The sequence below is a fragment of the Nesoenas mayeri genome (assembly GCF_963082525.1).
Source record: "Nesoenas mayeri genome assembly, chromosome: 1".
NCBI classification, from domain to species: Eukaryota; Metazoa; Chordata; class Aves; order Columbiformes; family Columbidae; genus Nesoenas; species Nesoenas mayeri.
In genome coordinates, this window is record NC_137541.1 from 121,810,707 (window position 1) to 121,838,693 (window position 27,987).

Consider the following 27,987-nt stretch of genomic DNA (forward strand, 5'->3'; position numbering starts at 1 on the left):
CACACATCAGTTTGGGCCAATTGTAATATTAGGGTTTGGGGTCTCCCTGTTCTACATTGGATCCCTTCATTTTTGTGAGGTGGGCTATTTCCTATCCTTGCAGATGGTTGTTGTCTCTCATTGACCTGCCTGGATGTCAGTCTAGGAGCTGTCCTGTCTATTCTTCCTCCCAGGCACTATTTGTACCTGCAGTTGGAAAGCTGAAAAACTCCTTGGTCTGGGTGGCAATAGCCAGAACAGCAGGTTCTGACATTCTGCTGTTTCTTGTCTCTAGATGTGCCACTCCTTTACAAATCTCTAGGGATGCAGCTTCTGCTGATGATCACAGCTCCCTTATCTTCTGGCTTGAACCGGCTTTGAGGGTCCACCTTTGCTTAACTAGGTATTAAGTGTATGGAAGTACATCCATATATTCAAACCAGGAACTTCCTTAAAATTGAGTTAACACATATCCTGGATTATAACAGCACTGTTTTTTCCATATCCAGAACGTTTCCAAACCTGGTGCAACCCTTTCCACAACAATATCTTGCCCACTGCTGTCTCTTTATTAATTGTCTTTATTAGATGATCAAGTACTGGTCAGGGAAGAACAGTCTGCCTCAGCCACAAAAAAAAAGCCACAAAAACATCTGCAAGAACTTGAGTCTGTCATGGTGGGGAACTGATCAACCAGCCTAAGGGTAAAATTTCAGGAGGAGAGCTGATCAGATCTGATCCAAGACCCTACTGTCACCTGAAGAGGTAGGTGGTCCCAACTTCCTACCTCTTACCTTTGCGTTCCTGCCACTTCTGCCCTAGTACCACAGTCAACAGCTCTCTAACAAGGCCTCGAAAAACAGTTTTGTCCTATTACAGTAACAATCCTGCCTTTGCATAACAGAATTGCCCATAAAAAATGACCGTCTGAAGAAGCAGAGCCAGCCAGCTCTTTTGGGGCTCACTCAGGATGGCTACGTGGTCTGATGGCATGCTTCATGTCCCCAAGTCTTCTGCTCAAAGCCAGACTGAGCCAGCTTTCTCATAAGACTGAATACTTAAAATAAGCCATATGCATTAGCCATTCTGCATAGTGTTTATTTATAAACAAAAACATTGCATTTGATCACGTACAAGTTTTGATCCAGCAAACTCAGATTTATATATTTTTAAATTGTTTACAAAAAATACATTTTAACAAGTGAATAAACCCCATTTCCATTAGTCCACTGTTCTCCAAAGTGCAAATGTACAGTGTAAATTTGCCATTTTTAATATAGACATATGCTATATTTTGACAGTTGTCTATAAGAAATTCAACTACAGAATCTGATGAAACATAATAAATAATGATTAAGAAATGGAAAACTACACACCGATAAATGGAAAATATAAACTTTAAAAAAGTCATACAGTTATATTACAGCCAACTCTTCAAAAATCAAACATTCAATTTATCCATTATAAAGTACAACAGTACTGCATTATCCTTATTGGCATATTAGAATAGATAGTATCTTAAAATGGAAATACTGTCCATTGAAAGAAACTGACTGAACTAAAATGAAAACATAACCTAATTAATTCAGGACAAGAGTGGTGCAAAAGCCAAGAAATGTTTGCTCTACAAAAAAAAAAAAAGATACTTCATAGGAATGAACGCATTGAACAATATTTCATGATTTTTTAATTTTTTAAAAGCAAGAACCGTTTTGCTTGATCACCATTTGGATGACAAATACCACCACAAAGTAAAATGTGGATTTGATATCTTTGCCACCTCTCTTCTCATTCCTGATAACTTCAAAAGAAAACCTGACTGAGAATACTGTCACCATCTTAATGGTGATTTCTCTCTACCATTTCTTCCAAGAAGTTTTTCCATGAGCATTAGAGCACAGAACTAGTGACTTAAAAGTCACTATAAAACATTTACCAAAAAAAAAAAGGGGGGGGAGGTGGGGAGGGACTCCCCTATCTTACCTATAATAAAAGATGTCTAAGCTTTAAGACAGCATTGAACATTTTCACCTTTAGCTCACTCTGTAGCAGTTAACACTACCGATAAGGAAACAAAGTACTTTGACTGGTTTAATAAAGAATTTAACAGTCTGACTTATTCATACTCAGCATTACTACCAATAGGAAGGTAAGTTTTGGAGACAAATCTCAACCCTCATAACTCAGCCTGAAAGACTCTAAGGAAGACTGTATGTTTAATACTGCAATGATTTGGAGTTTTTTGAGTTAATGTATATAAGCATTTGCATACATCATAGAAACTCTATGTGAATCCTGTTCAGCACTGGGCTTCCCTGAAAAAAGCCCCTTCAGGTCTTAAGAGGTAGCGTTTGATGCCAAGCAGAGGTTGCCCAGGAATCCCACCTTGCTTTGGATATCCCACTCCAGCTTGTTCTCTCCAATGGTCCACCAGGATGCCCCCCATTCCACCAGCTGCCCTTGACTTGGCAAAATGTAGACGAAGAGCTCTGTGTGAAATCTGGCGAATTGAAGGTGTGTACTGGTACACAGCTGGACTTGTGAACCAGCACTGCTGCGTTCAAAGGGGAGCTATAGGGTAGAGCTGAAGATCCCTCTTGTTCTTGGAAACAGGAAACAAGAAGGGAGTAGCAAGGGCAGGATGCAAATAGGCATGTGGTTCCATCACTGAAAAGGATGACATATCCTAGCCATAGCCCATGCAGTTGTTTATGCTGCAAAACTATGTACAAATGATCTTCTTTAATGACATCAAAAAACCCAAATGGGAGCCAAAGATCATCAGTTTCCAGGATAAAACCCTTAAAGAATTTTTCTTCTTTTGGTAGTATGTCCTGGTTTCAGCTGAGATAATTTTCTTCCTAGCAGCTGGAATGGTGCTGTGCTTTGGGTTTAGAGTAAGAATAATGTTGGTAATACACTGATGTTTTAGTTGTCGCTAAGCAGTCAAGGACTTTTCAGCTTCTCATACGGGCTTGCTAATGAGAATATGAGGAGTGCGCAAGAAGCTGGGAGGGGCACAGCCGGAAGAGCTGACCCAAACTGCCCAAAGGGATGTTCCGTACCACATGACAATTGGTGCTTGAGGAGGGGCTGGGCACTGATCACTGGGTGTGAGCAATTGCACTGTGCATCACTTGTTTTGTACTGGATGTTCTTTTGTTATTCTTCTTCTTCTCTCTTCCTTTACTATCTTATTAAACTGTGTTTATCTCAACCCACAAGGTTTTTTTATTCTCTCCTCCATCCCTGGGCGGGCAGGGTGGGTGAGCGAGCCGCTGTGTGGTGCTTAGTTGCTGGCTGGGACTAAACCACAACATAGTAAAACACAAATATTACCCATATGGCCAAAATTTTCATTTACTAGTTACATTTCTATCCCATTAATGCAACAATACAACATTGCTGATAGCAATGAAACAATACTGTAGTATACAACAACACTTCTAAGGTTTGTTCGGAGAAGGAAATCAAGGAAGGCTTTTTTTTTTTCATTTTTAACATATTTCACTACTCAGATTTCCAAAGAGGAAATAATTGCAAATATTAATGCTTATATAAGATCAAAAGTCAACAAAAAAGCTTTTGTAGAAAAGTATTAAGATTCCTAATAAAAATATTTGCAAATTTAATTACAAATACATTTTAAAGCAAAATCCTTAATTAAGTACATCACGCTTGGTCAATATTGACAGTGTTCCTTTAAGAGCAAGTGAAGGTAACACCCACTGCATCCGTGGGAACACCTAAACGTTTAGGGTATGTACACTTATTGATCAAACTATGTCAAATATATAAAGTGAGGACGCACTATATACAGTTTTGAACCTACACAAAGATTATAACAGAAGATCAAGTAAGAGTCTGCTAAAATCTTAAGTACTACTAATTTCATGCATTTGTTCTACAACTTGTCCTAAAATTTCATCTACTACATCAATATCGTAATTTACTTGCTGCAAGTCTAAATCGGGCATGATTGTAGCCAGAAGTTGTCCAACATTCACTCGAAGAGAACGTAGTTTCAGGCTGTGAAGAAATAGTTAGATATTATTAGATGTAGATAAAGTTTTAAAATATACAGTAATTTATTTAACAAAGCTGGACTAATATTCTCTACTGGAAAGGCTCTGTACAGTACTTCCATAAACCAACAAAAAACCTGATGCAGTTAAAGCTAAATCAAGATAATTTCAAAATCTACCAGTTTTTCAAAGCTAAGCCTCTTGAGTTTTCATTTTGAAGCCATATATTCCCTTAGTTTCAAACAAATACTAAGGGCTAAACCGAATTCTGCCTTTCCCAAAACAGAACAGAAATATTTCTGAGTGCTTTTATTTAAGGTAGCAAATAAGTACAAACACAATCCTTTATCCCACAACACTTTTTTATTTCTCAAAACAATATTAAACCTCAGTATTTTTAAACATTTAGAAGCACAAACTACTATCACCTAGAGGAGCAAAAGAAGAGAGAAGGCGGCAAGAAAGAGTACTTTGTTCAAAGGCTTTAAAATATAAAGAGGTAAGAGTTAAGTAGTAAGGTAAGAGTTACAGTAGAGGAAAATGCTATGCCTCTTCTTTTGCTTTCTTTTCTGGATCCCCTTGCTCTGTGCTCCTCCTGACTGAATTGCTTTCAAATTACCCATCCCTTCTCTTGAGCATTTCCTTCTACCATCAGTTCCTTCATCAGCTCCGGTTGCCAGTCTTCACAGTGCCATCCCACCACAAGTCCTATTGGGATCTAAGTTACTTATAAGTCCTGCATATATTTGCTAATTCTTTTAGGAAGCAGATGCTCTAAGAGAAAATTAAATGCTGGCAGATGAAGGGAAGATTAAGCGACAGAATTGAAAGGGGTCTCTGGAAATCATCCAGTCCACTCTTCCTTCCTCTAAAACACATTCAAAGCAGAGCTAACGCAGACCAGCTTGCTTAGTACCTTCTTATATCTTGAAAATCTCCAAAAACTGAGATTCCACAATCTCCCTGGGTTCCTTTTTCAGGGTTTGACTACCCTCGCTGTGAAGACTTTTTTCTTCTCTCATATTGAAACAGAATTTCCCTTGTTGCAGCTTCTGTCTATTGCCTCTCAGCCTGTCACTGTGCTCATGGGAAGAGGCTGGCTTCATGTCCTTAAACCTTGACACTTCATCTTTTCTATATCCTCTCATTAAGCAGCAGAAGAGAGCAACAGGATTTGAAGAAGACCCACTCCTTGTAAGGCTATTTCCCTCAGCTTCCTCTTCTATACCAGATGCTCCAGGCCCCTACCCATCTTGGTGGCCCTTCTGTAGACTTGCTTCAATATGCCAGTGTCATTCATATACCAGGGAACCCAAAACTGGAGAAAATAGTCCATGTTTGGTCTCACAACGACCAACGTTAGGGAAGAAACTTCCCTCAAACCGCTGGCTGAACTCTTGCCAATATAGCCCGGTAGCCACGGGGCTGTCCCACCACAAGAGTGCGCTGCTGACTCACATTCCACTTTAAGTCCACCAGCATCACAGGCCATCTTCCAAACTGCTTTCTTATTAGTAGTCTCCAGCTTGCTCAACTTCATGAGGTAGGTGCAGAACTTTGCAGTTGCCTTTGTTGCATTTCCAGGAGGTTTCTTTCAGCACAGTTTTCTAGTTTGTCAAGGTCTCTCAACAGTACCCCTACCCTCCGGAGTATTAATGGTTCCTTCCAATTTGATGTCATCGTAAATTTACTGAGTTAACTTTGCTCCATCATCTAAGGCCATTAATGAAGGCATTCACCATTACTGGCCTTGATGTTGATCCACGAGCTCAGCAATTTGGCCAGTTTTATGACGCACCTCCTAGTCTGCCTATCCAAACCACACCTCACAAGCTTTGCTATCATGGTATTATGGCAGCCCACGTTGAAAGCTTTGCTAAAATGAAGATCCACAGAGCTGATCAACTCATTGTAAAAGGCAATGAGGCTGCAGAGGCACCATTTGCCCCCAGTAAATCCATGCTGGTTGTTCCTAATAGTCCTGACTATCATGGGCCTGCATGTGGCTTCCAGGTAGATTTGCTCCATGGTCTTCCCAGGGACTGAGGCTATACTGACCAGCCTGTAGTTCTGCCCGTCCTAAATATGGGCATGGCAACTACCTTTTTCCAGGCATCAGGAATGTTGACTGCCACAACCTTTTGGAGATATCATTGCAAGGCCAACTCTCCATCAATTAGCCAGCTCCCTCTCATGCATTTCATCTGGTCCCACGGACTTGTGTATGTGAAATATATTAAACGGTCCCTTAATTCAGCCACTTTTTAATCACAGCTAATGCTTCACTGCCGAAGATTACCACTTGGCTCAGGAAACTGGGTGGCCAGAGGGCAGACCTCACCAGTAAAAAAAGAAAGTAAAGAAAATACTGTGTACCTCACTAATCTGTGCCTCATATACCTCATGCCCTTTGCAACTGAGGATGTGATCCACTGAGCAGGAGGCCCACATTTTCCTTAGCTACCCTGTTGCTGGTACTGTGCTTACACAAGACCTTCTGGTTCGTTTGCCTTCACAGGTCTTGCCAGTTATAACTCCAGCTGAGCTCTGGCTTTCAATTCCATCCTGCATGCCTAGGTAGTGTGCCTGTATTCCTGCTGGACTGCTCATCCCTGCTGCCATCTGGTTCGTGTACGTCTTTTGTGTGTTTGCTATTCCTATTATATTAACTGAGAGCTGCAAGCTCTCTGTGAGTTCAAAATAATAGTTTAGTTCAAAAATACGCTCTGGATGCAACCCAGATCCATAGGATTGGTCTGCAGCAAGAAGTTCTTATAGGAAAGGCAAGTTTCAAAACCAAACTCTTTTCAGTAGAGTACTATTGATCCAAGAAAGAAAAACAGAATATAAAAATGAAGCTCAGTTACACAGCATAAGCTAATGAGCACCTTCTTTCTTGCCTCCTTTATCTCTCCTTGTTCCGCAAGTTGTGTCTAGAAACTACATAGCATTTTTGATATTTTTAAGAAGTGTCAGTATAGCATTCTATTGTGCAATGGCCAGCCCTGCTCACTCAAATACTTAAATCATAAAAAAAAAAAATAAAAAAAAAATCATTTAATAAAAAAAAGTTTAGTTAGGAGTCACAAGAGGCAGTAGAAAGGAATTCCAAGCATCACATTTTATTATATGATTATCAGACACGACCTTCATCAAGATGTTTTGGTTACAATCAGCCAGTCAAAATCTTGCTTGAAATATAGTCTAGAAAGAACAAAATTGATACCTTTCTCCATCAGAAAAATTTACAGAATCTTCTACATTACTGGTGGTAGAATCATTTGCACGTGCTACTGCTTGTGGAATTGAAGCTTTTAACTGTGCGATTTCTGCTTTGAGTTCTTCACATTGACAGGCAATTTGATTTTTTTCCACTTCTAGTAGTTCAACCTGGCAAGTGAATAAAAATAATTTAAAATATCAAATAAAATTATTATGAATTAAAGACAACTTAAAACTAAATGATTAAAATTTGTATAAGTTGACTGCTTTTCATTAACTTTTCACTGAGATTTTACAATATGACAACCTAGACAAACTGCTTTAAAATAGCCAGCTGTCAGCTGAACCACTGTATGTGTGCTGCCTCTAAGCCTGCTCACTCTTGCCTGACAGAGCCACTTGGAGCCTTCCAGTCTCTCCCAAGTTCACTTATTTCTATCTACAGAAGCAAAACCCACTAATTTAGCATTTCTTCCCCCATTTAAGTGGCTTGATTAGCTAGTGGACCAAACTACACAACACATTGTGTACTAGAACTGCTATGAAACACTCATTAAAAAATAAAAATAATTTAATTGTTAATTTGAAGAACATTACTGTTTTAACAAACATACCTCACTTTTATATCTGTCTCTCTCAATGCTGCACTTGTCCAGTTGCCTGAAAACATCATCCAGTTGTACAGCAATCTCATCTACCTCACTTTTATTTTCACCATCAGCACACTTGCTGCATTCAGTTTTTAAGTTCTGCAGGGTACTGCATTGTTCCTTTAGTTTTGCTATTTCTTCTAAGGCCTGTTCATGGAGAATGGTCACTTCTGCCAAACTTCTTCCATGAGTGTTTTCCTCTTCAAATGGAATTGTCTCAGTTGACTGATGGCACATCTCTTTTTTTACATACTTATTAGTCATTTCTAAAATCCTCTGTTCCAGTGTTTCTACTTGTTTGGTTAATGCTTCACATTTGGCTTGGTACATTTCTTTTTCTTTGCTTAATAATTGCAGCTGATTTTTCAGTTCGTTTTCAAGATTTACAGATGTCTCAGAAGCATCATCAACGTTGTGCTGTTTAGTTTCCATCTCTGTCCTGGGAACTTGAATCTCAGTATTATCTTCCACCTCTTCCTTTTTAACGACTAATGTCGGGAGCTCTGTCTGTGTCGCTGAGGTCAACTGTTCACTTTTCGATTCTGAAGCAGCTGCACTGCAACCTTCTCCGACACTGCAGTTTTCTTGCTGCTTCTCCTCTTGATGCAAATTAACACTTTCAGTTTTTACTACAGGAACATCAGAATCTGCTGAAGGCTTTGGAGTACTGCTCTCCTCTAAAATAATGACATCATCATCATCATGGCTGTTGAACGTTCTGTCATTTAATCGAGGTGTCTTTAAAGACACAGGTGTCACAGAACTAGGTGCCTTCCGTTTAACACTGAGAAGCAAAATATTAAACTGATTATTGTACTGCTCAAATACTGCAAAGTCTCTTGTTTCAAACAGTTTTTAGTGTTTCTATACGCACTATTAAAAACTGCCACACAATAACTAGAATGGGATGTCTCCATGTATAGCATTTTAAGATGTGTTGCCAGACTAAATACCTTTCCTGTAAAAACAAGTAGCTGCCATCTGCACACTAAATTATTACTTTCGTACATTATTTTGAAACTGACTCAGATTCAGTATTTGCAGCAACATCCCCCTGAACCCCATTCCTTAACCAAAAGAAGTTAAGGAAAACATACAGCTGAGTGTGGTTAACACGACACAGTCTTTTCCTAAACAGAGAAATAATTAAGCAATTTTCCTTGCCAGTGCACAGTATTTTGTGCTGCATTCACTTTTGTACATCAACGGTACCTTTAATCCACTCATTGCTTCCTATACTCCCAAAAGTGACACATGAATTTTGGCAGCTATTGCCTGAATAGGGGACTGCACTCAACACCATCATTTTCATTAACAAGTTATTAATTTTAGAAAGAAATAGGAATCTACTTTGCACAGGTTCACTAACCTGTTGTCAGAATCAGAATGAGGTGAAGATACTGATCTATTTAAAAGAAGTAGAGGTCTTTTGACAGAAGCATTTGATGTTTCTGGTAAAAGTGATCTTGGAACAGCTTCCTTTCCACTCACAACTGAGAATGCTTTGAAGTCTTTACTTGTAGAGACAGGTGTTTTTAAAAACATTTCATTATTGATCTATAAGATAATTTTGTTAAGAATGAAGAGAAACAAACATTAGTAGATTATTCAGAATAGGTTTAAGCAGCTCTCCTAGCTATCTGCCAACACCTAAAACTCTGACTGACATTTCTTATTCCTACTGCAAGAATCTCCTTGAACCCAGGCTCAGTATTTTGCAATAAGAAAGGTTAAGTAGAGTCCACATTGCAAACCCCAGTTTTCTTAACTTAGTGATCACAGAGACTCTGCACCCAAACTCTACTGATGTGTGTGAAGTGTTTTCTTCATGTTGGTTTAAGACATACAACATTATTAGAAAGCAGCAAGTTCGATATCACAATTACAGACTTCTGGCAGATTTCCCAAAGTAATTTGAACATTGTACACCACCTGCATGCTCCTCTCCATGCACAGATTTGTTGCTGTGAGAAAGAAGCTTTCTGATTTTACAAGTTTTTCTCTAGATACAGCTATTTTCAAGTACCATGTTGAATCTCAGATAAGAGCTTTTCCCAGGCTTTATCACTGCATGATACATCTGACCATCATACACAAAGTATGGGACAGCCACCTCTGTTAAAGCTGCTCATAACTAAATCAGTTTGTCTCAAATGAACAATACTTTACTTTTAGAAATTACTTTTGTACTTGGGTAAAAGTAATGGCAGAAGACTTAATACAATGAAGTATATAGGTTAAAACAGCAAATGCAAAATAACTTCTCCAGACATGCAGTGATCTTAGATTAGCACTTTACTTTGAAAGCAATTTAAGCTAAATCACATGTAGAAAATGTGATTCTGAGTTCCAATTTACACATTCTCATCACCCAACTTTATTGATTTGCATCTGCATTTAATTTGAATTTGAGTGTTTCCCTGCAACAGTACAGCTACTACAGGTCTGTCTATCCCCACTCCCTGCCTCAGTTTTAAGGGCATCTTTACTTTCACATCCTCACCACATCTCGCTACAACAAATCCACTTTAAATAATCACGTCATGCCATAAAAACAGGTATGAGACTCTGACATATTTTCTAGTACTGTTTTATGACAGCTTTGTCCCTCTCAAACTCTTTCTCAGGTACCACACGGAAAGCAATAGTGTATTTTCAATCACTGGACAGCAAAGATGGGGGATTTTTGGTTTACTAATAGTGAGCATAACCTGTACAGCAATCAAAACAAAACAGGATGTTGAACCAACTGGTTGGCCACCAGCTAAAGCAAACTAACTCAAATCCTGGCCTATTTGATCAAAGTGCATAGTATTGTTGCCAGCAAGAAGCTACTGAAATCAGTTTCCCATCAACTTCAAGAGTTACCTGGTAGTTGTACTCTAGTCGCTTCTTCAGTTTTTCCCTGTCTCTGCACAGCAGGAAGGAAAAAAAATATTGAGGGCTTAGATTCGAAGTGTTAATTCATTACAAAACCAAACCAACCACAAAATCTAAAAGCACATAATACTTCTTATCTCAGCTAAATACAGTGAAGTTCTAATGAATTCTGGTTTATTGAATGAAAGTTTTCTTTCTGCATGAACTCAGAAGCTAGTATAGCTTAAAGTTAGCTTAACTTCAAACAAGTTCTCTCTCAGATTAAGATTTATTTTTAAAAATTGAAAAAACCCCAAACTCCCACTTGTAGAATGCAACATCAGTTAAAATTACTCATCTGTTTTTTCCATACACCTCAGCTAAGAATCCTCCTATTCTTAAATTAATGTACTGAGATATTCAGATGCTTCAACACGGACCTTGAAAATAATAGTTACCTAGACAAGATCTCCTAACAGCCCTAGTAGCTTGCTTCTCCAACATTCCCAACCATCCTCATGCCACTGACTACTGTAAAAAACACCCCTCTGAGAGCTGTACTTGAATGGCAACTGCTGCATTGCTTTTCCCACTAGTTATTAAATGAGACGCCCCTTTCATTATAACTTTCCTAACTTTGGTTTAGGAGGGCAGCAGGTATTAAGTCCAAGAGATAAATTTGAATGTGATGCCAAGATGCTAATAACAGAAATGAACAGTGCTATTCACCTATTCATTGCCACAATCAAGTCTTGATTTCAGGGCATTATTGTCTGTCTGGATATATTCCCAGAGAGCTGCAATTATACCATAGGTTAAATAAAAGGGTATTTAGTTTTCACATTCCATTTCTAGTGTTGAGACACTTGTAAAAAAGTCTCTAGTACTCACTTTTTCTTATAAGTTTTCTCATATGTGGGATGTATTAAGTCATCATCTTCTGGTTCTTCTGGCACATTACAATCCCTGAGTTAAGGAGAGGAAAAAAGAAGTGACAGAAAGAGCTTAATACCTGTGCTTATAACAGGTGATAAAATTAAAAGCGGTATTTAGATACTGATTGAAATCTAATTTTACCGGAATTGTGGGTCAGGGTTCAGTGAGCAGTACCACTTTTCTGGCAAGTTCTCTATTCCATCTGGCAGCTTCCGCCATTTCAGACATCCATCACATTGTACCCATGTCTGATCAGGCTGTTTTCTGTAGTGGAAAAAATATAACTTTCACATGAAAAGTTTGTTTTCATGACTGAGTGTAAATCAGTAATAACGGTATGTAAAATCCTTCTATTTAGAAGTGATACTCACTGTATCTCCTCAACTGGCAAAGCTAATGGATATTCTTCGTTTTTCTTCCTTTTCATTTCATTCCAGTAATCATTAAGCTTTTCTCCTAATGCTGCTATTGTAAGTCTGAAAAGTTTTTAAAAGACCACCTTAAGTAATCAAATCCTAGCAGAGAAAGCAACTTTATAAACTACAGTGAAAGAATAAATGTATGAACCACTCTAATATTTCTATTTGCACAACAGTAAGCTTTTTGCTTTTAGAAAACCCTAGAAACTAGGAATTGTGTGAAGTCATGCTTGTCAGCAAAGAAGTTACTGGAAATACAAGTTGGAGCACAGACAAAGATTGAAACCAAGAGCGCTCAATTCAGAAGCGCTGTGAGTGTACAGTGCAAACTCTGAGGCTACCTAACCAGTTCAGCTTCAGTCATAGTAGAAAGAAATACAAATCCACCTCTGTCAACCCAGTACCCAGTTGTGTATTTGGCTGATGTTTCTGTACTGCCATTAACTGCAGGTTCATGACTGCTCTAAGTTGACATGCAACAATACTACATGGAGATTGTAAACATATGACCACTTTAACGTAGTATAAAGTCTACACACCACTAAAAAGGAGCAGGCCAGTCTTGCCCTAGGTTAATTTTTAGCTGGATTAGTTTCCTGATCAGGGTTCATCATGCAGTTCTATGACTACAACAGCTGGCACACACAGGAGGGAGTGGTGTGGAAGAACAACAAGCCCCACAGGTGAGGTCAAGGTAAGACTGTCTCTTGCCAGTATGCTGAATTTATGTCTGAGGAAAGTGCCTGGGTAACCAGAATCTGAAAGTCAGCCCCTCCCTGCCTGGCTTTTTCCAACACCTACACCACCCCACTCCTTGAACTAACAAATGTTTCTGCAATGCATTAGTCTGACCAAGAGAGTTTTGATCTAGATCACCTCTGAACCCAAATAATGAATTTCTGTGCCAAAAAAAGAAGTACCACACATGCAGAAATGAGCAGCAATGCATGTATGGGATCATCTCTCTTCTGGAGAGGGAAGAAGGACAGGTCAGCTTACACTAATAATGAAATTACAACATCAGTTTTATGTTTGTTTTGGGCTGGAACACTACCTTTTGAAAACCTGTAGCAGTCTTTGCAGAAAAACCTTTATAAAAGATCTCTTATGTGTAGTATCACTATGCCCACACTACAAGTACTTTTAAAAAAGAAACAAGTAAAAAGCATTCAATGCTCACTGTGCCAGCCTGTGGGAACATAATGCAAATCTTGGTCAACACAAATGACTATCCTGCGGCATTCCCAGTTCCTCTCCGTCTGCCAAGAGAACTGTCAGTGCCACCGCAGAGGAAATCCTTCACAGAACATTTATATTGAAAAACCTAACACAAGAGCTATTTTCCAGTTTGACTGATTTCCCTGATCTGTTTTACCATGTGTTCTCATTAATGGCTCTGCTGGCACAATGGTGGTAGAAACACGAGAACTGTTTAAAATTCACAACACCACTGCACAGAGCAGCACAAACTGCGGGTGCTGTTTAAAAGATAGAGGGAGACTGAACTGTAGTGGCTGTAGCAGCTATCAGCCTTGTTGCTGCTCCTCCTCCAGAAGACTGCTGTTTCAACAGCAGGAATGCCCAGATTTATCTTGCTATAACCTCTCAACTGCTGCAATTAACAGCTCTGTTTATTACAGCATTCTGGTGTGGTTTCTGGGTTATCTTTATCTGCAGAGCTGCATATAAATCAGCAATACAGGAAAGGCTCTGTGAACAGATCAGGTTGCCAGTGGAAGCTGAACCACAGCTGGTTAATGGGCAAAGCATGCACCTTGGAAAAAGTAATGACTTCTCCTGCCAAAGTTCACCCCAACTAGGTTTGCAAGTCAATACCCTGAATTTCTAAGTCCACACTGAAAGCAAGTGTTAGGGCACATAAAAGGGCAAGCACTTTCCTTCTAAGTGCACAAAGGAGCCAAAAACAACAACGCAGACAAACCTGACAAGGGAGGTAGTGATAAGAATAAACCTGGTCAGTCACACTGTTATGGATATGTGGAGTGTGAGAATGTTGGGGTTTTTTTTTGTTGTTGGGAAGATAAAGAAAGGGAAGAAGATAAACACAGCCATAAAACTTGACTAAATAGCATTAACAAAGAAAAGAACCAGAAACAAACCTGGTCAGTCACACTAATTGATGGACTATCAAAAAGCTGCAGACAAACAGGGATTTTGCAACTGATAAGGATGCAAACTTGAGGGTCCAGAATGTTTGTAGAAGGGTCAGTAGAAATATGCCCACTGATGCAGCAATGTGCATGGGGAAGCAGGAGTGGGGAGAAACAAATAGAGGCATAGATAGAAGAGGGTAAAAAGCTGCTGGTTTCATGTAAAACAGGTTCAGTGAGTACAGTTGTCCGGCTGAGCCCTGACCCTGATCACCAGAGTCTGTCCTATCTTCTTATTTAATATTTTCTTAACTGTCTACATAATCTCATTCTCTACCCAGCGCATATGTGTACAGCAAAGACTAAGTCTCAGCTACTGGTGAGAGCTGTGTGTGTACAAGTGGATTTAGTGCCAGCCCTAGGTCCAAGACAGAATGTGTGGTCTCAGCTGCCACCCACTGAGGCAGGAACAGTGTGTCCCCCCAGAAAAACAGCTCCTGGGGTGGACAAGCATGAGTGAGGGGCTCAGTGCTGGCAGCTGGAGCAAGACTGTGAATCACAGCCCATGTGCCTGCTGGTGGGGGGAGATGCGTCGGCATCTTTCCCAATCCCCGTGTCCTAATGTGCATGGAACATGCATGTGTATTTGTTAGCAAACTCCTAACTGGACTCAGCAGTGAATAGGAGGCCCCAGGTCCGGGCAGGGGTATCAGGCAGGGTTTGTGCTGGTATAGCCAGAGGGACTTGCAAATGCGAAGCGTCTGTGGTATGAGTGAGCGTGCCCATGTTTGCTAGTGAACACTGAATCTGCACTACGTAGGTGACCTGTGAAGCAGCTAAGAGGACCTGGGACCAGGCAGGAGTACCAGGAGAACAGAGGGGATGTGCCTGTACTCAGGGTATCCACAAACGTATGTGTGTTTGTGAACCTGGAGTGTCACATGTGCCTCTGCTAGGGAGCTTCTATCTCTACCAGCTGTAGAGGAGGAGGGGGATGTGGCTGTCTACACTTTATGTGTGTCCTGTGCACTTTGTTCTGGCAGTCTGTGTAACCAGCCACATCAGCGTCCTCGGGGTGTGTGTCCTGGGACACGAGCTCAGCTTCACTACTGGCTGAACCTGCACACAGGAGAGCGTCAGTCGTGTCCCTCAGCCTGGGCAGAGACCCCAGGTCCCTGGGCTGGGCTCCAATGGCCAGGCAGGAGGGAGTCCTGGGACAGAGCCGCTGGAAGAGGTGGTTGCTCTTAATACCCCTTAAGAAGCAGCAGCACAGAAAATAGAAAATAGGCTTTTCATAAGGAAAGGAAATAAAGTAATACAGAGTGGAACAATTCTCAAGGCTTGTATTCAGGAAACTTTCCCTGGACAGTTTTTACACCTCAGCCTGAAAACTGCTTCAGTAACTCATCACAGTATCACAGTATGTTTGGGATTGGAAGGGACCTCAAAAGATCATCTAGTCCAATCCCCCTGCCAGAGCAGGAACCTCTAGGTGAGGTTACACAGGAATGTGTCCAGGTGGGTTTTGAATGTCTCCAGAGAAGGAGACTCCACAACCCCCCTGGGCAGCCTGTTCCAGTGCTCCGTCACCCTCACTGAAAAGAAGTTTCTTCTCAAATTTAAGTGGAACCTCTTGTGTTCCAGCTTGATCCCATTACCCCTTGTCCTATCATTGTTTGCCACCGAGAAGAGCCTGGTTCCATCCTCATGGCACTCACCTTTTATATACTTACAGACATTAATAAGGTCTCCCCTTAGCCTCCTCTTCTCCAAACTAAAGAGACCCAGCTCCCTCAGCCTTTCCTCATAAGGGAGGTGCTCCACTCCCTTAATCATCTTTGTTGCCCTACGCTGGACCCTCTCCAGCAGTTCCCTGTCCTTCTTGAACTGAGGGGCCCAGAACTGGACACAATACTCCAGATGGGGTCTCACCACGGCAGAGTAGAGGGGAAGGAGAACCTCTCTGATCTATTAACCTCCCCCCTTGTAATACACCCCAGGATGCCATTGGCCTTCCTGGCCACAAGGTCACAGTGCTGGCTCATGCTCATCCTGTTGTCCACCAGGACCCCCAGGTCCCTTTCCCCTACACTGCTCTCTAATATGTAATTTCCCAACCTATACTGGAACCTGGGGTTGTTCCTGCCCAGATGCAAGACTCTACACTTTCCCTTGTTCATCAGATTATTCCCCACCCAACTCTCCAGCCTGTCCAGGTCCCGCTGGATGGCAGCACAGCCTTCTGGCGTGTCACCCACTCCTCCCAGACTAGTCAAACTTGCTGATAGTGCACTCTATTCCCTCGTCTAAATCGTTAATGAATATATTGAATAATATTGGCCCCAGCACTGACCCCTGAGGCACTCCACTAGATACTGGCCTCCAACTAGACTCCGCACCATTGACTACCACTCTCTGGCTTCTCTCCTTAAGCCAGTTTGCAACCCACCTCACTACTCTATTGTCCAGACCATACCTCATCAACTTAGCTGTGAGGATGCTGTGGGAGACTGTGTCAAACGCTTTGCTGAAGTCAAGGTAGACCACATCCACCACTCTGCCATCATCCATCCACTTTGTTACATTCTCATAAAAGGCTATGAGGTTGGTCAAGCATGACCTACCCTTAGTAAAACCATGCTGACTGCCCCTAATAATCCTCTTATCCTTGGTGCCATCTCAAGGCATATCAAGGATAAGCTGTTCCATTACTTTCCCAGAGACGGAGGTGAGGCTGACTGGTCTATAATTACCCGGGTCCTCTTTCTTGCTCTTTTTGAAGACTGGAGTGACATTTGTTTTCCTCCAGTCCTCGGGCACCTCTCCCGTTTCCCAAGACTTGGCAAAGATGATGGAGAGCGGTCCAGCAATGACTTCAGCCAGCTCGCTCAGCACCCGCGGGTGCATCCCATCTGGACCCATGGATTTATGGATGTCCAGACTACTTAGTTGCTCCCTAACCCAGTCCTCATTGACTAAAGCAAACTCCTCCATTGACCTGGCTTCATCCAGGGTCTCAGGGGTACAGGGCTCCCGAGGACAGCCTCCAGCAGAATGACAAAGAAGGCATTCAGTAATTCTGCCTTCTCTGTATCTTCCGCCACCAGGGCACCCACCCCATTCATCAGCGGGCCTACATTGCCTCTGGTGTTAGTTTTATCCGTTATGTATTAGAAAAAGCTCTTTTTGCTGTCCTTGACCCCTTTTGCCAGGTTTAATTCTAAGGAGGCCTTGGCTATCCAACTGCCTTTCTACATCCTCTAACAGCAGCCTTATATTCTTCCCAAGTGGCCAGCCCCTGCTTCCATGACCTGTAAACTCTCCTCTTCTGCTTGAGCATACCCAACAGATCCCTATTTAACCACACAGGTTTCCTGGCTCCCTTCCTTGACTTCCTGCGTGTGGGGATGCTCTGCTCCTGAGCTTGGAAGAAGCAATCCCTGAATGCCACCCAGCTGCTGTAGCCTTTCTTTCCTCATGTTCCTTCTTCCCCAATGCCAGCACAACTGATTCACAGCAGAGCAGCGTAAACAGACTAGGAAATTCATCTGGCTTAAAAACAATTATCACCTCCAAAGTTTTAAATCAGACTAGATTCCCAATCTAGTTCATCGTTTAACTACAGGAAATACCACACTAGATACTGACTGGTGGGATGCATGCAGAAACGTGAAAAAGTGGCAACCCTGAGTTAGAAATAAAAACCAAAATGAAGCAATGTCCCAAATCACTGATGCCTTCAGGATGTCAGGTACTTTAACTGCTCTATTGGGTAGCAGAGGATTTGAGGGCATTGAAGTCAACTCTTAGGAAAGAAATTGAGAAGAAGGGGGCAAAAATATCACAAAGCTCTTCCAAAAAAAGACCAAACAAAAAATGTTTTGAAAAAAACTTAGTGTGGGATTCACGCACCATGATTTTAGTTACATGCCATACAAATATCCACATTTCAATAAGCTATTCTGTGCTCATTTTACAATCAGTGAGAAGCAGAATTGAAACCAACCACATTAAGAGCACTTACTTTAAAGTGATGTGTATAATACTCTAGATTGCACAATGAATGCAGTATGACCAGTGTAGATGTAAACATCCCACCTCTACTGTTCAGAACAGTCACACAGTTTAATGATGGAACATACGCTTTTACTCTTACAACTTAGAAAAAAAGAAGTCTTTATCATCAAGGACCTCACAGTGAACAACACTATTCGATACAAAGTCTACCTAAAAAGATACATTTACCTGTATTCATTTGTGTAGTCAAAATCTTGCTTGTTATGAGTTGGTTTTAGAAAATTGCATTCAATAATCCCAACTACACCAACACCCATGTTGTTTGCCTGTAAGAAATTAAGATCTATCAGAAAAAACAACACCTCTTCTATGCTAATACTGCAAGAGTTTATCAGAGGTAATTATAAGCTATATATACTAGGTAGAAACAATTTTCTGGCTTACTACTCCTCTCCAAAAGGAGACTCTCGACACAAGCCACCTGAATAAGAAATCCTCTCTTCCAACCCTCTTTTGGTCCCGAAGTATATGCTCAGGTCTTTGGGTATCAAGCTTAGTTTCAAAAACATATATTAAATTGTATGCAATTTTTATTTTTAACTGCTGCACAAACTAAAAAGGTGCTTTCATAAAGGATACATCAATATCCTAGTTTCCATCTGTATTCTTTTTTTTAAAAAAATCAGTGTTTGAATGAAAATTATTTCTAAAGGTGCTAAAACACTTTTGAGCTTTAATGTCTTACTTTTAACTGACAGCCAACTCTTTCATAAGCTTTGATGAGTCTGTTTTTATGGTACATCATTATTCCATAATGATCTTTGTTTCTGCAGTTAAATCCAAAAGTAATTCTTACTGTTTTAGCCTTTTACTGGATATTAAGGAAAAATCTGGTTAATCTCATGTAACACAAAAATATAGTTACTCTGAGTGTTCATTCTACACTGGGTCCTGGAATCTTCTTTGATATTGAGGGAATTTCTTCAGTATGTCCTTACAGAAAACAAAAACCAACAAACACAAACAAAAAAAATCACTAGCATAACTGCAACATACCCAGCAGAATCCAGACAACTTACATAAAAAGGTCACATCATTAAATTCAGTATGCAATGATGTAAATATTAGCAAAGGATACATTCAAAAATTTTGGTCTATATATGTCACGTTCAATGAAGGCAAGACTTTTGGAAACCAGCTGTGTTTTCACTTTTTGTCCTCGCAGAATGATCTGCATTGTTGGCTTCAGATACAAAATACTGCAATAAGCCTACAAAACATAAAGTAACTTGTTATTAAAAAAAACCCCAAAACCTCAAGATACAAATATTCTACGATACACATTATGTTTAGGAAGACAAACTCAAGTTCTAATTGGATTTTATGAAATGTGGTTTTTTCCAACTTGAATCCAGAAAAGTAGTAAATGCAAGGATGTATAATAAGCATATGTATAGCACAAGTTAAATGAATAGCAACTGAAGAACAACTTTTATGAATATGACAAGTTAATCAGGTGTTTAGATGTCTGAAGATGCAGTTTTACCACTACAGGAGCTCTCAAATACACAAGTCTCTCTTTTCTTATCACCTATTGAGAGCTTAAAAATTCTACTACAAACTTTAAACTAACAAATACAAGCAAGTGTGTTAACTTTGTAACAAAGGACTGCATATTATCATAGCTTGATAATACGTATGCAATCTTAAGAACGTGTAGATATGTGAACTTTAATTTGTATTTCATTTATCATTATAGTTACAACTTCTAATAATGGAAGTGGATATAGGACTTCAGAAAGTCTTAGAACAATTGAAGGTTTTAGTTGAATAATACTTCTGCATATTATCCACAAGAAGTGCCCAGAACAAGTAGTAATTCCAGACACACTTAAAAAAAGTAGCCATCAAAGCTTATGAATCAATAGTGGAGACAACAGTCCTATCAATTAGTGTATAGAAAGGCCTTGTCTTCATGCATGTATTTAAAAAAAACAGAGGTGCTTCCTCCTTCCTAATTCCTCTACCTCTTTTTGAAACCTAGGAATGACACTTTGCCAACCAATACCTGTGTTTTAAAAGATCCACATGGGCATTGTATCAGTACTAGATCCATATATACCTGGACTACAATGGAATGTTTACTCTACTGACAAGCACATACACCCATATTTAATTTCTGAAGACACTGATTTTATTTCCTTCTTGCTCCTAAACGGATAATGATGGCTACATTTAACAGTCAAGTTTATTTGCAAGACTACATAAACCCCAGTAATTTTCTTCTAAATAAACAGAAGATATTTACACAAGTTCAAAAATACATTCCACTTTCAATTTTCAAACTCAATGTTGACATATTGCCCTAACATTCAAATTCTGACATTTCTTCTCAACCCCAACCAACACTTCTGTAGTATAGTAAATTATATTAAAACAAAAACATAAACCCTCCAGCTTCCAAAATAAGCCAACAAATTAATTTTAAGAAATGTTATACATACTCGCAGTGAGTAGTCACTTTCTGGAACAATCTGATCCATTCTCTCTTGTTTTTTATATCCTCTTTTGCCTGTTTCATCTAAGTCTTCTGGAATTCTTATATCGTATTTATCCTTGTCAAAGTCAAACTCTGTTTTTTCATTTTTATCTCTAAGAAATAAGATTTTAATATATATATTAATTAGGGGGGGGGGAAGACAACAAAAGATATTGTGATATTTGCTGGGTCCACCACAAAGATACAAGAGAATGGGAATTCCTTTGAGCCATGGTAGTTTTCCTCACAGATTTGCTAAAATTCACAAAGTTCACCAAACCTTTCTGATATCAAAGGAATACAAGAAAAGTGATAGCAAGTGAGACACTAATGAATTCTAACTTAATTCTAAACAGGTCACACTTCAAAAATAAAAACAGTCAGTATCAGCTTTAAATTCTGGATGGACCAAGACACACTCATCCCTTCTCAATGCAAAACTTCTGAACACTATAAATTGTCTTCCTAAGATTTTTAATGCTACAAAAAATGACACTCAGCAAAGCTTTCCAACTCAATAATTACGATAATTTATTATTGCACCACTCACCAGATGTATACACTATACTGAGTTGCAGATGTATGCCCTGCAGTATACTGGAGTACCTCTGCACAACATTGAGATATATCATAGTTGGCACAAATATTCCAGAAATAGTCTTCAGCTACTGAAACAGGTCTTTTTTTAGTAGAATCAGTTACAAAATATTAGAAACAACATGAACACTCCCCTCTAAAGTGTTCTTTCCCACAACTTCCCATTAATACACTCTAAAATTCAGAACATGAAAGTTTTCCTGCCGAGTCATCTGAGTTCACTGTATTTTCTTTTGCTGAAATGACGAAGTGATGCACATTTTTAATAATGTTTCTATCTAAAAATAAATTAAAATCTACCTGGGCAATGCAAATTAGTTTCTAAAGTGTAAAGGAGGTGAAGTTTTTCTTGTAGAGCAGGTGGCAAGGGGAAACAACCAGAATTAGTAAAACATTTTTTATCTCCAGCTTTCTTGTATTAAAATCTCCTAAGCTAAAAGTGATTCAGGACTCCAGTTCTCACAAGAAACGAATTAAATTAAAAAAACCCCAAACTTTTCACCTGCTCTAATTGATTGAGAACCTTTTCCTGAAACATTTAACCTATACTCATCCAGATATGCTTTCCTGCCCCCCTCCCTCACTTTTTCTGCTGGGCAACAATAAAGGTAAGAAACTGAAGAACAAGTTGGTTTCTTGCCAAATCAACAGGACTTTAACCATTCAAAATCGCTTCCTATGGATAACTTCTTATTTTAGGTATTTAAAACCACAGTAAGCAAACATTTAAGAACATAGTGCAAGACAACATCTTTCCAACCAATTAATGCCACCACAGTTAAAGGCATGCTATAGCTTTTCTGGACAGACCATCAGACAATTTCCCTGCTAATAAGGCAGCAGCAAAGATGTGAAGGAAAGAGAAGGAAGATGGGAAGAGAAGACACCCATCTGCCACTGCTATAGCAACAGCTGCTTAAAAAAAAAGGCAACAAGCAAGTCAAAACTAGAAAAGGCTGGAAATCTATACTGCCATGAACAATCCTAGAGATGCAACTGGATAAGATACATACACAGCTGTAACTGGATTTCTATTTATTTTATGATTAAAACTTAAAATGTTTAGACAGGTCTAGATCCCTCTAGAGGGATACTGCTGACTTGAAACTTTAAAAGGCCAGTATTACTTGTCTGTACATACCAATATTTTTTGTTTCAATTTTTACATTCATAATTTCACAGATCTGAAATAAGAGGCTTATAATTTATCTATTTCAATTTTCCTTCTGGCAAAAGCAACAGTATCTTATCAAAGGAAAACATGAAGTCCTTTACATTTTCATTCTATTTGTTTTTATTTGAGATATTAGCAAACTTCTCATTTAAATTACATCCCTTCAATCATGCAAGTTTTGACTCTAGTTTCCCAGTCAGAGCTAACTGCACACATTCTCTTGGAATTACTCTACCAAAAAATCCTCGTATGTTTGCATACACCAAGAGATACCATCAACTCAATGAGAAATATTAATATAAGAGACTAGACTTCATCTTACCTTCTAAGGTTCCAAATTATAATTCTTGTTCCTTTTTTCCCCATTATAGCATCCAGCTCTGCCAGTAATTTCTTCTCAGTAGAAAATAAAGAATGTGTTAAGATGGCCTTCAGGCTGTTTTTGGATTCTGTTGGATCACTTATCTGTCGTAAGCGTTATGTTAAGGAGAGTAACTTGGAATGAAGTAAGCCTTCAGAAGATGAGAAAACTTCTGCAACAGTATCCTGTACTCCACAGGTTCTCATTCCCCATCTCAAAGCTTCCACAAATTAGAGGCTTTAACAAATTATAGCCTTCCTTGTATCTTACAATTTATTTATGGTGTCTATAAAACTAGACAAGGAGATTTCCTTTACTGCTATTATCATTCAAGTTTTGCATATACCTACAACTTTTCATTCAGAAATTGCTGAAAGGATATCTTGGTTGTTGAACGTCACTATAGGAACCATGACATGTTCCGCTTTTGTGACTTCAAGATAAGTCTGAGATAACAGGCCCACGCTCATGGTTTCTCCATTCTTGGTGAACACTATTGCATCTTTTCCCAGGCGCATGGACCCTGATTTAAACCCATTTCCATACAGTCCCACTGGAACACGGCCATTCATCACAGATTTCTCACTGAAGCCAAAGCTGAAATATATGAAAACATTAGAAGAGCGTAAAAAGCTCTATAAAACTTGAAACTCAAAAGATTCATATGCAAGACTTACTAAAATAGACTTAAGCACAATGAGTTAATCCCTTGTTTTGAAGATCAGGGACTACTATACAATTAAGCCATGTACAGTTAAGCAAATCCTGGGAGTTGCCTGTATAACATTGCTGTGATGGACATGGTATGCACCTCGTTATGGCTTAAACAGCTGTTTCTTGCAATTTCTGGCAGTGAGGAATAGATAAGTGCTGTGAAGACAGGACTTATGTCTTCCCTGAGGCCTCCCTATTCTTTGCAAAACAAAGGCCTCATTAATGGTATCTCTTCTTTGGGCTCTCACTAATTGGGCTGGAAGTCGTGTTAAGTTTTATGATACAGTTACAAACTTTTGCCAAGCCACTATTTGCTGTAATTCCACTGAGTTTTAAGTAAATTTGCAACTTAATTGAACCTTTCAAGTAATTGTCATTACTCCTGAATACCACAGAGTATTCAAAAGTTAACTCTGCCTTCACCTTACTGAGTGCAATGGGACAATTGCTAAAACCACACCCCTCCACTTGATCTACAAGTTTTCCTTTAGTAACTACACATTACATTTAAGGCAAAACAAGTAGCTCTATATGGAATACAGAATTTAGCAAGCAAACTATTAATTACAGAATCTAACAGAAAAAGAAAAATAAGAGTTTGAATTCAAACTTGCTCAAGTTTAAACCCAGGGATTTATCTGCAGGTAGAGCAATTTTTCATACTAACAGAGCAACTGAACAGCAACCTCTTTGCTAACTGTAGAAACAAAAGTTGCAAAGAGATCAGTTCAAACCCTAAAGAATATTTAAAGACAAAGACACAAACCACATAAATATAGTTAGCATTCCCTTATGTTTTCCACAATACCTTCTATTTTAAGTACTCCAAAGGGTTTAAACTAAATCTCCCTTCTTGTCTTGCTTGCTAATCTTGAATTAAAAAAAAAACAAACCAAACACAACACTCACTAAATTGTCCTTATATCCACTAAAGAGCACTACAGAGTTTACACAGCACAGCCACTGCACGGAAAGTTAAATGGGAAGGTTGACAGGAAGGATAAAAGGAAACCATGAGATAAACTGACAAAGTTGTGTAGAAGTTTTATTATTATCTGTCTATTCTGGAGTCTCACTTGGACAATCGCTCACCTTCAGAAATGTTAAATTTATGAACAAAATTAGTGGATTACATATGAGAAAAAAATGAAGCAGCTGAGCAATAACAGAACTAGAAGCTGGATTTTTTTACAAGAAAAAATAATGCAAAAGAGATTATCCACCTTAGCATTTTGTGCAGCTTCTCCGAGTTCATACCATTTCCATTATCGGTGAACGTCAAGCATATATTGTCATTTATCACCGTTTTGTCTATCCATATCTGTTTAGCGCTTACATCTGGATCATAAGCATTATCTGAAGAGAAAGAAAACAAACAAGGCTGGGATACTAAAGAGCAAAAATCTAACAGCTGAAGTGTGAACATATTTTGAAGTATTTAATCCCAGTGAAGATACCAGATAGCAACTCTTCCAGTTACTTAAATCCATATATAGCACATAAGAAAACTCTATCTAGCAGGAATATATATATATATATATATAATCAATCTGCCAAATGCTAGCCTTGCAACACTGCCTAACAGCTATATGAAATAGCTGCCTCAACTTTACTATGGCTTTACACTTGCACATATATTCATTTAGTGAATATAGCAGCTTAACATAGATCCCTAATTGTGGGCCTATGGCCCTGAAGAGTTACACGCTAAAGTAATGGAGCTCTAAAATTGCGGCTATTATTCAACTTCACAGTTACATATGTAATACAGTTGCAGAAACTTTCTGCTGGCACAAATATAAATTTCTCAGCTATGTCACTAAATATTAGTCAACTTTTACACAGAAGCAAGAAGCCATAGTTTTTAATAAAGTAAATGTTACACTAAAGCCAAAAGCTCCTAAAACACTATCTTCTTTATAAGATGGTAGCACTAAACCAAAACATTATGATGAATCAGCTGCATCAAAACCTGGCAAACCTTGCCCGAAAACAACAATTTCCCAGCTATTACAGATGGCAATTACATATAGGCAAAAAAATCTAGGTGGAGATGAACAGCTCAAACACGAGAATAAAAACTGAAACCAACACTAGTTTCTGCTTTGGTTTCCTGTTTCCCAAGGAGCTGTTGCGATATGTACTTTCCCCCAGCAATGCAAACATCCCTCCTGACTGGTGCTTGGGGGTTGGGTTATTGCTCATAATGCAGACAACAGCACATCACCAATATCCATGGCCACAACAACATCCTGCAGGCCTTCTTATTGGGAAATCAGATTTAAAATACTATCACAACTTCAGATAATCAAATTTGAGACACTGGAGGGAAAAAAAAAAAAAAGGCAAGCAAAAAAACTGAAGCCCAACTCCCCGGATCCTAGATAGTTCTGTGAAATTTTGAATTTTGATTCCAGGGGTGCAGGAGATTTAGGGGGAAAAAATTACTGCTGCTCTGCTACCACATCACTCCCATGTTACCAGAGCTGTGTGTCACAAATACGTATTTTGCCAGTGCAAGTTGTTCAAATCTAAGAAGGTATGACTTTCACAGAAGAAAAGTACAAAATACTTTAAACTAAAATTTTTATTTACAGAATTTTAAAAAGCTTGCAGTATTGGTACTGCAAGTGAATCAGAAATCATGGCTCCACAAACGTTTCTTGGCAGCAAAGCTAGTTTAAATCTCATCTGCCCTAACACTACTTTCTCACATGTCTTTCCCCCTGCCTCCTCAGCACTGTGCTACTCCCGGAATTTGTGACGGGGGAAGCACACGGAGGAGGAGGGGTGGACTGTGATGGGACAGCAGGAGGCAGTATCCCTGCCCCACTGCCTGTTTTGCAGGTTCAGCTGGGGGCCATAAATAAACAGCTCAAGCCAATACTGCGGCCTATAAAAGGGAATCACAGCTTGGTAGCTTGCTTTCTATAAGCATAAAGTACAAATTGCATCCATGGTGAAAAAGTTCATGAAACATATTTCAGTAGCAACAAAATAGGACACTTCAAATACAATTGTAAGTTTGCAAGCACTTTTCTAAAACCATAGTTCATGCAAGCCTTCTGATTTGCTAGCTCACCAGCTCTCTCTAGATGTCTCATTTACCCTCTTCCAAGTATCAGCATTAGTTCAGCTAAATTTAATCTGACTGGGGACTAATGAGAGAAGCCAACAATATAACCAGCAAAACATTGACAGGAAGGACTAGAGCTTAAAAGGCAAATTTTAGCACACAGACCATTTTAACTCCACATAAACTAAAACTCAGGCCTCCATAATGTAACCCTATTTATATTATTTGATATTTGGTTCATGGTATAGCCTTACATAGCATGTGAAAGGCAGATTACAAAACTTATTTAAATCAATACGTCTAAGCAGAAGCCTTTACAACCAACATGTTGCTACTACGCTTTTGAAGCTTTGTTAAAGCAACACATATGACAAACCAGAGGTAAACGAAGCAGTCAAGTTTGCATGCCTTGCACAGCACACCTACAGTCATTCCAGACAGGTATAGCAAGGGGTCATAAAACAGCTGAAATGACTTAATATTTTGTTATCCCCAAAAGAGTGAGCCCTTCCCACAGCCAGGTGGTTCTGGTTTCCTCCTTTTTGACAACTCTGGCCTTATCTAACCTAAAAATTCTTACTTTTGTTTGTTAGGTTAATTTTCTGGATTAGCAACAGCAAGACTCATGCATGGGAAGCAAAGGAATGTGTGACCAGAAGAGCTGCTCCTGCTGGCAGCAGCAAACTGCTTGATAAACCTGGCAAGTCTTCCCAAACCACACCTGTTATTTTGGGGAACCAGTTACAGAAAGTCTGCTAATTGTTCCCCAACTCAATAAACAAGCAACTCTGAAGATATCCAGTGAACAGCTATTCAAAATCAAAGGCAAGATTAACAGGAGCTAATAAATTAAACAGATACACACACCCTAGCTACGAGCAGATGACAGAGACAATAACAAAGAGCAGAACTCCTAGGACACTGATGGATGGACCACCAAAAGGAACCACCCAAGTATAACCCTGAAGACATTCAGCCAGCAACTTGGTAATCCAAAATAAGAAAATTAGGATGTTTGAGGGGTATTGTGACCATGTGCAAAAATTACTACTGGATGTTTTGAGGAAGCACTGAAGAAAGAGGAAAGGTCAAAGCAGATGGGAGGAGGGTATTGATCCACATACCTATAAGTTCTGCAATTGCACTGAAAGGCCAGGTGTGACTGGTAGAGTTGGTGTGCAAGAACTTTGGACAAAGCTGAAATAAACCACGAACAATGGCATTAGTTTGCGCTCTTCAACAATATCAATCCAGAAAACAGTACACTAAAGTAACATTAAATGAAGCTCTTTTGTACAACACTATCAA

At 39.3% G+C, this 27,987-nt stretch overlaps 1 protein-coding gene across 3 annotated transcripts in view; it reads right to left on the bottom strand.

The window, feature by feature from the left end:
- Nucleotides 1–2,452: 2,452 nt before the first annotated feature.
- MORC3 (MORC family CW-type zinc finger 3) overlaps nt 2,453–27,987 on the bottom strand; it is a 30,977-nt gene continuing 5,442 nt past the window's right edge. Inside the window, exons 2-17 of one of the 3 annotated variants that reach the window (XM_080351464.1) lie at nt 27,804–27,876; nt 24,827–24,959; nt 23,272–23,486; nt 22,851–22,998; nt 20,723–20,870; nt 19,357–19,488; nt 18,964–19,083; nt 18,447–18,544; nt 12,043–12,147; nt 11,813–11,935; nt 11,627–11,701; nt 10,745–10,787; nt 9,246–9,433; nt 7,841–8,660; nt 7,231–7,394; nt 2,454–4,008 (exon numbers count right to left, since the gene is read on the bottom strand). In XM_080351464.1, the coding sequence (XP_080207590.1) occupies nt 3,855–4,008; nt 7,231–7,394; nt 7,841–8,660; nt 9,246–9,433; nt 10,745–10,787; nt 11,627–11,701; nt 11,813–11,935; nt 12,043–12,147; nt 18,447–18,544; nt 18,964–19,083; nt 19,357–19,488; nt 20,723–20,870; nt 22,851–22,998; nt 23,272–23,486; nt 24,827–24,959; nt 27,804–27,876 (2,739 nt within the window). In that variant the 3' untranslated portion in view covers nt 2,454–3,854. Of the gene's footprint in view, nt 4,009–7,230; nt 7,395–7,840; nt 8,661–9,245; nt 9,434–10,744; nt 10,788–11,626; nt 11,702–11,812; nt 11,936–12,042; nt 12,148–18,446; nt 18,545–18,963; nt 19,084–19,356; nt 19,489–20,722; nt 20,871–22,850; nt 22,999–23,271; nt 23,487–24,826; nt 24,960–27,803; nt 27,877–27,987 lie in introns of all 3 variants that reach the window. The other 2 variants (XM_080351465.1, XM_080351466.1) reach the window with 2 other exon arrangements.